Below are 9,523 nucleotides of genomic sequence, written 5' to 3'. Positions count from 1 at the left end.
CTATCTGTGTGGCCCCACGTTATAAAATTATGATATATTATGATTTACTTCTCTTCTTCTTGTAAAATTGATGATTGAGACCTAGTGGCTAGTGACTCCCCTAGCTAGGCCATAAAATATAAAGATTAGGTGCACTTCCCTTACTTCTTCATCACCCTAAAAAATAACACCTGTATGTACAGTAACTAAATACCTGAGATTGAAAATAATGATTCAATGAAGTTTCAGGAAATAGGCAGGAGTGACAATATGAAGAAAAATATCTTACTTCAATGTTTCAACTAAATTAGAATCCCATTCACCATCTTCATCATTATCGTCGCTTACACTGCCACTACTAAGACTGCTGCTGTTGGAACTTTTTTCAAACGATTCATCCACAAAACTTTGCTCATCATTGAATGACATGATTGTTTACAGTACTCTCTGAAATCGAGCTTGTCTTGTGTTTCAAATTAAATTTTCTGCAAACTGTCTACCATTTGTTTACAAACGTGACCAATAGCGTTCTGAAAATACGTGACCGAGAAAATGTAGATTTGGACGATGACTTATAGAGAAATATCACGAAAGAGACTGGGTTTGAGGCGCGTTAAACAAAAAATTGTCGAAAATCTTTGAGCGCCAAAAAAAAAAAAACGTAAATGACAAGGCAAGGCAAGGGAAAGGAAAGGTGTAAAAGTCGTGAAACGGTTTTTGAAATATTTTTAAACATTTTGTTGTAGTATACATTGCAGAAAATAAGTAACAATACAACAGATGGAATTATATTCTGATATGAATTGTGGTGATTATATTCCTTCTAGTCCAAGTAAGTTTAAATCCTTAAAATTAATTGATTTTAATACAATTATTTTTTTACAATTTATTTGTATAGCTATAAGTATAACTTCTCCAAAGTATCCTAAAGATTTTCACCTCTGGTTACAGAGTTTGACGTTATGTAGTGTTCAGAGACTTGTTTTATGGGTATCATTTTAGTGTGCTGTATATTTTCGGCTATAAATTGTCATAAAAAATTAGATATAAAAGGTATTGTTTTTTTCATTAGACTAGGTTTTAAAGGGGAAGTTAAGATTTCACTAGATCAGTAGATGTTGTTTTTTTGCACTTTTGCGATAATTACTTTTGACGTCTGACCAGCCAGTGTTTTCAACTTCTTTTAAAGCTTTTAAAAGCAAATTCAATACTATTCTATATTCTACAAATATAAGTTATTCCTGACTGTTTGAAAATAATATAATTTATTATAATATATAATTTTGATATTAGGTCCAAAGTCAAGAAAACGATCAATTTTGTCATCAATTTGTCAAAGAAACAGAGAAAAGCCACAGTCGCAACCTAAAGGTTAGTATAATATATTATTAAAATTTATATCCAGATCCCTTGGCTTTGTGTCCTAATTTTTGGTTTAATGTTGAACATACATTTGCGCCAATGCAGAATACAATAATCTTTTTATTGGAATGATAGAATAATTCTTGTAAATAAAAAGACACACAAGTAGTACAGTTGACAATAAATATAATAAAAGTTTTACAAAATAGAAGTAGTAGTAGGTAGTAGTAGTTGGTATGTAGCCCATGTAGTCGACAAATTTGAATAGTTTTTTCTTCATTTTATCATTTTACATTCCCGGTGATTCTTTGGGATCCAAACCCTTCAAACAATAACTAACTGTAACTCTGATAACTTTTTAGATTAATGAGACAGTTTCAGTGCAAAATGTCATTTCCAGTCACTATAATTTTTTTAGAAAATATTTACTGAAGTTAGTTGTCTTTACTTTTTTTAGAACAAATGACATTTTGTGAATCACTTCTTTCCCTTTTCCAGAAATAAGTTCAAGATGTGTTCTAGTAAATAATTCTATATTTCTATATTATCTATATTTTTGAATCTCGCCTCTTTCGCAGGCATTCTTGTTCATAAAAAAATGTTCTGTTTAGTTTTTTACCATTCACATTTTCATATCAGGTAAACAAAGCAAGGAAAAACCCTCCAGCTTTATGCCAAAGAAAACTCAAAGAAAAGAAGGTAATTATTTAATATTGCCTAACTTTATTTTTACTTATCTTTTTATTATCAATTTTAATACTCTAACTGTAATAGTCTAAAATTAATAAATGATAATAAAAAGATGCAATGATGATTTTTGGTCTGTCTAGCTATGGGAGCTTTCAATAACTTTTATTTTTACTATCAGTAATGGTTAAAATTTGATGTTTTGATAAAAAGTTGTTCTCATCTCTTTTATTAAAGCTGTAAACTGAGTATTCAATCTAGTTATGGTGTGTTGTTAACGTTCTTTTATTTGTCCTGTTTTGTCCATCTACCTTATCGGACAAAATTTTAACCAAAGAATTTAGTCACTTTTGTCTGACTAATGATTTTGTGACTAATAATTTAGTGCAATTTCATCAAACAGTTTAATCTTATTAATAGAAACACATATAGACTCTTATCTTTCATTCGGTATGGGTTGTGTTTTAAAGGTTAAAAAACTTAAATAACGTTTCAGGGCGAAAAATATTTCTGACTTTTTGTTATGAAATACAATTACACAAGTTTCCAGAAGAGTTTTAAATAGTTTGAAGTTTTATATTTATTTGACTATTGCCTTATTATAAATACTTTACATCATTCTAGTTGTCGCAATATATAATGATTGCATATATCCCACAAATCTTTTCACTAATTCTAGACTCAATCCGTTGTCCATGGGATACACAGGATGAAGGAAGAGGTGAGACATTTTTACCAATGTATTATATGTTAAATCTCACTCTAATTGTTGAAGCAATTTGTGGAAGTTTGATTTCTGAGATATTAAAAGCTTGAAATCTGATCAACCTTTTTTCAACAGAAAAACAACAATTTGATGGAGATGAAACAGAAAGTCTCTCAGAAGCCGAAAGTGAAGCAACACCACCAAGATCAAAAAAACCTTATGGCAATCAAAGTAAGAATTCACTTTTCCTTTGTCTTTTCAATTGCTGAGTAGTTTATGTTTGTGACAATGTAATAACTATACAGTCAGCAGCCCAAGATGGGTTTTATTAATATCCTTACTTACAGAATAAAATTTATGCCAAGCATTAGTTTCAGAGTATCTGAGTTATCAGTTTTTTTGTCTATTGCATCTTTGAAATTCAAAAGAAACACACATGTTGGTGATATTGATTTGATGATGTTTTTTTTAAGTTTGTTTACGAGGCTTTTCTTTTTTGCAGCACTCACAAGATCACCTCTCAAGGAAAACCAAAATAACATTAGATTAAACAGTAAGATCATTTCATTCACCTATTCCCTCAATTTTTGTCAAGTCAATAAAATTGTTAAGTCAGCTTTCCGATTCTGAAAAAGCATGTTTTTCTCTAGCACACTAATTGATTGATAATTTATTTTTTTGTCTTTCTTTATATTTCTTTTTTTCTTCTCTTTTCCTTGTTTCGACAACAAAGACAAAAAGGTGTGTCATCTTTTTAATAAAGAATAATAATTGTTAAAATTTAAGAGAATAATGAACCAAGTTTAGTATTTTGAAAGAAAATGTCTTTATTTTTAGGTACCCCCGTTTCAGGAAAAAAGAAAGACCTTGACATGACAATATCACCAATTATTAATGGTAAATAAAAAAGTTGCAGTTTTTATTTGAAAATCCTTAGTAACCCCCTTACTGCTACAGTAACCCTACAGTAGCCCCACAGTAGCATATGCAGATGGAAAGGCAAAAGTTAATTTCAAAATTATTTTATTCTATTTCCACTTGTTTTATTATTTTATTTAAAGTTTATACCAAAAATGTTTTCTTTTTTAGATCATTCTGTCTTAATTCGTAAACTTCTAAGGAAGCAAAAAGCTTTAGAAGAAAGGATTGATAAACTAGAAGCTTCTCAAAACAAAAGAAGACCACCCACAATAGACATAAGATCAACAACAAGTGTAAGAAAGGGGTTATTCTGACTTTGGGAAGCTGATATTGGTGCAAAGCAGGGCGAAATTTGTGCTTTTATCAAAATAAGACCATTTTAAGAATTTTAAATTTTTTACAATTCAAAAATGCCAGCAACAACAAATTAATTCTCTTTGCAATCTGCCAAATTAGTTTCCCCAGCAAAATTTTGTTTCCCTCAAAAATTTCTTCCTGTCAAATTTAGTTCCCCTATGAAATTTTGGGTGAAAGCTTTGTTTTCAGAATGAAGACTTTCTACTCATGTAATCTGTAAGGTTTTCCTCACACGGAAACTTAAGGGGATCTGCTTATTTTCTATTAATTATGAATTGAAAACTTGTCTTTTATCTTTTCCCTGCCTCTCCGTGAGCTTTCTATAACCTTCAAAGTCTCTAGTAATGTATCATTTTGAACTTTGTCTTTTCTTATAGAATTACATCAAGGTATGCTACAGCAGGCTATGCGAAAGACAAAATCATAAATGGAACTTTGATTACGGGTATGATTTTTCAGAAAATTGATCACCTTCATAAAAAAGATATAAGTAATATTTTCTTTAAGATAAAGGGTGTATGCAATAATGTATTGAATAGACCTCTAAAGAAATTTTCTGTGGATTTTGGACAAAAAAATTGTTTTCATTTTTTTAAACTGTTCGGTCTTTCATTTGGGTATATACTTATTTCATTTATCATTTTGGTTTTCAGAGTGTACTCCCAAGTTAATAACGAAATCACAGAAAAACTTAAAGAGAACGTCATAGGGTTAGATAAAACCATAAGCAAAGACGAATTCAAAGGTAACTTTGTCAGTAGTTAAGTTAAATTTTTATTAGAGAAATCTTTTTAAGAGGGTTCCACACAATGCATTCCTTTTACTTGACAATTTTGCAGTCTTATCTAGTTGGTGTTTCCAGCTCAAAAGCTAAAAATTAATTCCATCCTTTACACTTTGGATATAGAGGTTTTAACTTTGTCAGTGAACCAAAGGAATTCTCATTTATTTTCTTTTTTTATTATTTTCCCAGTTCCCAAACTGCAACAGCAACAGCTGTCAAAGCCATTAAAGGTTGGACCTTTAAAAGTTGTGGCTGACACTGTTTAATAAAACACAATCTGGAATTTTTATTTTTTTTATTTATTTCATTCAGCGGGAGTTGAGACATATTTTAAATCTGTGAAGTACTACACCCCAAAGAAAACTGCATCTTATCTTCAAAAAAAGGCTTACAACCAACGCAAAATAACGGTAAAGATTTATGAATTTTTGTCTATCACGTTGTCAAGATTTAGTTATTTATTTAGTTATATATAATATAATACAATATTTTCACACGTTGAAATTGAAAATGTACTTATATTCAATGATTTGTCCTGTTTCAATTCTACCTCCTTGTAGATCTGCTTTTAAAGTCAGCTTTTTATACCTTCGAAAATGAAGATGTAAAAATATTTTTTCTAAGCATCTGTAAATTTTTCTTTAGCGTCAAATGAAAATTCAATCTTTCCTGATTCGAAAAAGTATTAAGTGTCTATGTGAAACTTTTTAGATCGGAAGATATAGCTGCTCAAAGTAGGCACACTTTCCGACATTTTGGACACATTCGAAGGCTTGTATCTTTCGATCCGAAAACGATTCGATTCGAAAAGCCACGAATATGGATTCATACTTTTTGAAATGCAAAAATAAATTCAGTTTACTCATACAAAATTTCGAGTTTGTTGAACCAATAGAAAAGTTTTTCCTTTTTTCATCTTCATTTTGCTTCTTCATTTTCGAAGATGAGGAGTCATTGAAGAGATTAGGAGAATTAGGTCTCCAATATAAGTAGTACACACATATCTGAAAAAAACTTTAGATTGAAATTTTTTATTTACTTTTTAGAAACTCAAGAAACGGAAGTCGACTTTAGCAAAGGTAAAAACAATTGACCCTGACGATGTTTCAAAACTCAATGATGTCCTCAATATAGAATTTATGTCTTCAGAAGAAGAAAAGTCAGACTGCGAGGAAGATCATTTCGAAATAAGGCCACTTCGCTGGCGGAGTGTGGAATGTGATGAAAAGTTCGACATGTTGGACAAGAAGGCATTTTCTTTGATGTCAGCAAAAGCTCGCCGGCAAACTGTGGTTAGAAAAATGGGACCATATAGTTCAAGGTCAGCGCCACAAAGTACCACCAAAAATAGCTGGGCTATAAAGCAAATATGAACAGTTTTCCATTATTTATTTCTTTTGTTGATAACACATTTTTTATTTTAACTTAAGCACATAATCGAACTTACACGACTAGCGTCCTACCTTAACCCTATTAATACCAAGCTTTTTTGGCTGGTGTATAACCAGGGAGGGTGTAATCTACCACCCTCGATAACTTTTAATCTAGAAGAGATATATTGATGAAATTTTGCACAGATGTTCCTTATCATGATTGAAACTTCCCAAAAGAAAAAAAAAGTTGGCACCTGTTCGTAACTTAGGCAAAATGGGTACTTCACAAAAATGCCATTCCTGAGTGAGCTACAAAAGATTTTTCAATTCTGTTTTCATATTCTGAAAGCTAAAAGAATACTGTTTAACATATTTGCCGGTTTTTGATATATCCTCAATATTCAAGTGTAAAATTTATGCTGAAAATGAGTAAAATTTTGAAAAATTGATGACGTCATAAATGATGACGTCAACTATTTTAGAAAAAATTATTATTTTTTTATATTTGTCTCATCTATATATTGAACCTGTTAAAATTTGAAGTCGATTGGATAAATACTTCAGAAGTTATGACCATTTTAATAATTTAAGATTTTAATGGATTTTAGTTCGGTTTTATACCGATTTTCACAATAAACCTATAAAACCGGTTCTAGAGAAGCTAATTTCTTTAATTGTCACAAAAGTTCGTGCTGTTTCCATAATTTTTCGCAAAGATATAGGATAAAACTTACCAGGGTGGTAGATTACACCCCCCACCCCCCTGGTGTAAATAGAGGGTTAAGGGAAGAAATTTCCGATATTTCCGAAGATATTTTCGCAAATTACAAATTTTTGAGAATTCGCGAAAATTTCTTGCACAAAAATACCTTCGCGCAAAATTTCATCCCTTAGTAGTACGTTTGTTCCCCCTTAAATTCAACATGTATATGATATTATTCCCCTTTTTAAAGGGGGTTAGGGTTAACCCTAACAGACAGGACACTAAGTAATGTGCTTCTGACCTCTTTTTTGTAGAACTTGTTTCTTTTGACGTCTTTTTCACAGTTTTACTCTAAATATCAAGTTTTTTGTGGACGCCTTTTACAAAATTCCATATGTTTTGTAGTAGCAGCATATCTTAACATTGGGAGATTTTTTATGATATTACTGTATCGATTTAATTTTCATATATAGATATATCTTTTAACTTTTACCTTTTTAGCAGGACTAAGGGTATTTGTGATTTTTAATGACACGGTTTAGTATTTAGACAAGGTGGCCAGGGATTATGGAAACACTGGAAAACTAGTTTCAGATCAAAATTTTTGTAGCTCTGATAAAGCAATCTGTGATTTCAATACTTTTATGTCAGATTCACAAGAGTTCTTTCAAGAAAAGTATTTATAAATTTTCAAAGAATCTTTGTATTACTTTGTGTTTAATTTTTCGCAAAAAGAGGTCATTTTAGTTTAAGTCAGGTCAAATTAGTTGTATATTTTTGTACACTATAGTAGTATATTTAAAAGTTTTATAGTTGTTCACAGGACACATTACATACTTTAACCGGATTAACTTTCGCGAGATAAAGTTTCGCGAATGAAGAAATTGATTAAAAAACAAACCACAAAACCTCTGCTCAAGGGTCTAGTTCTCTACTTTCGCGAAAAAGGGCAAAATTCGCGAAACTCGCGAAAGTTAATCAGATTAAATTAAAGTACTCCTTTTGTAAATCAACCCAGTTTTATTTTTCATAGATATTCATCTTTTGTTATTAAAAAAGATAACTGTGCTACCATAATACATATGTGTCAATATTTCATGATTTTCATGCTTGGTTACAATTAATTCACGGTGATTTCTGAAATGTAGGGGTTAAGTTTGATAGCTGTACATACTTGCAAATTTGGCTCATCTTTTAAAAATTGAAAAATCGAATTTTTAACCGGTTTAAAGATATGGAAAAGTGAACTTTCAACAGTTGGAAAGTTTGAGAATTTCATCTTTCAACTCTATTCGAAAGTTTGAGAATCGCATCTTTCAACTCTATTCGAAAGTTTGAGAATCTCATCTTTCAACTCTATTCGAAAGTTTGAGAATTTCATCTTTCGACTCTATTCGAAAGTTGAAGAATTTGAACTTTCAACTAGTTGGAAAGTTGGGAAGATGATCTGATTCGAAAGTTGGGAAGGTAACCTGCCGAACTTTCGAATCAAGTTGAAAGATCAACTTTCCAATCGGTTGAAAGATGTGGGAATATGAACTTCCCACCTCTTTCCACCGATTTGAAAGACGTGATTTCGCCCAGTAAAAGCAGGAGGAGCAGCTGATTCGATCGACAGCACGCAACCTAATTTTTCATGGGATTGATGAATCGACATATGAAACTGAAGAAGAAACAAAAATCGAAGAAGAATTTATCCATGACAAAATTATTGGTAAGCGGCGGCTCCATCTGAGGAATATAAAGATTACCGAGACGCAGCGGATCGGGAAATTTACGAAAGAAAGAGAAGATAAAGCGAGATACCGACCAATTAAAGTCACATTTACGAACGAAGAGGACAAGAACACAGTGTTGCAAGCAATAACAAAAGAAAAACGCTTTCCTTACCGAGTGACAGAGGATTTGACCAAAAATGAAAGACAGATAATCAAAGAATGGTGTAAGGAAGCCGAAAAAAATGAATGCTAAAATCAAGGAAGACAACACAAAATGGAAAGCCCGGGGGAGCCCGCGAAAAAAACTCTATTTCAAAAAGATCATTGTAAAAAGTACGAGCGGTTTATAGAGGCCCATATGTCTTCACGGTGGCCTGCAAACCTGTAAAGCTTTATTATTATATTATTATTATTATTTTATTTTTCAACTCTGAAATGCAGAATTTCAACTGCGTGTATACTTTTGAATCCCTTTTGTTACTGCAATATTTTTTTTAAGACTTAAAAAAAATAGCTTGCCAAAGTTGAGAGCCTGTGTAATAAGAATATCGAAATTAGAATGTGACACTCTCTAAAATTATGAGACACTTTTAAGTCAAATTTTGAAATATTAGTCGGAGTTTTGACAACTGACGATGATTTTGCCTCTGTTATCTTTGTTATGATATAGATAAAAGACTTGAGAGGAGTATAACAACAGAGACTTTTGTCTAATTTTTGACGTTGTTAACAAGGTATTTCCAAGTGGTATATCATCAAAATCTATTGTTTCATTTTATGCTTTTAACGAGGCGGCAACGAAGCTAGCCGTGTTATCTTCAAAAAGACAAAGGAGATGGATGTCCAGTCGTTTATATGTTCATGGACTGGATATAGATTGACATGTTTTAAAACGATTAAATACTGCAAGATAGTGGTTAATTCCTGCTTCAA

General features: G+C 31.4%; 1 protein-coding gene and 1 long non-coding RNA gene across 2 annotated transcripts; both read left to right on the top strand.

Moving 5' to 3' along the window:
• The first annotated feature begins 734 nt into the window (after positions 1–734).
• Positions 735–2,040, top strand: LOC136809100 (uncharacterized). Its single transcript, XR_010846948.1, has 3 exons — positions 735–811; positions 1,273–1,350; positions 1,981–2,040. It is a non-coding gene; the product is annotated as an uncharacterized lncRNA (long non-coding RNA).
• Positions 2,041–2,667: 627 nt separating this feature from the next.
• LOC136809091 (uncharacterized) lies at positions 2,668–6,301 on the top strand. Its single transcript, XM_067065670.1, has 8 exons — positions 2,668–2,749; positions 2,870–2,965; positions 3,572–3,631; positions 3,824–3,948; positions 4,390–4,457; positions 4,666–4,757; positions 5,109–5,206; positions 5,843–6,301. Exons 1-8 carry the CDS (start codon positions 2,668–2,670, stop codon positions 6,167–6,169), a joined length of 948 nt encoding a protein of 315 aa, XP_066921771.1. The 3' UTR covers positions 6,170–6,301.
• Positions 6,302–9,523: the final 3,222 nt, after the last annotated feature.

The sequence above is a fragment of the Clytia hemisphaerica genome, unplaced genomic scaffold (genome assembly GCF_902728285.1).
Source record: "Clytia hemisphaerica strain Z4C2 unplaced genomic scaffold, Clytia hemisphaerica genome assembly, whole genome shotgun sequence".
Taxonomy (NCBI): Eukaryota; Metazoa; Cnidaria; class Hydrozoa; order Leptothecata; family Clytiidae; genus Clytia; species Clytia hemisphaerica.
This window is presented reverse-complemented; position numbering and strand designations above follow the sequence as displayed.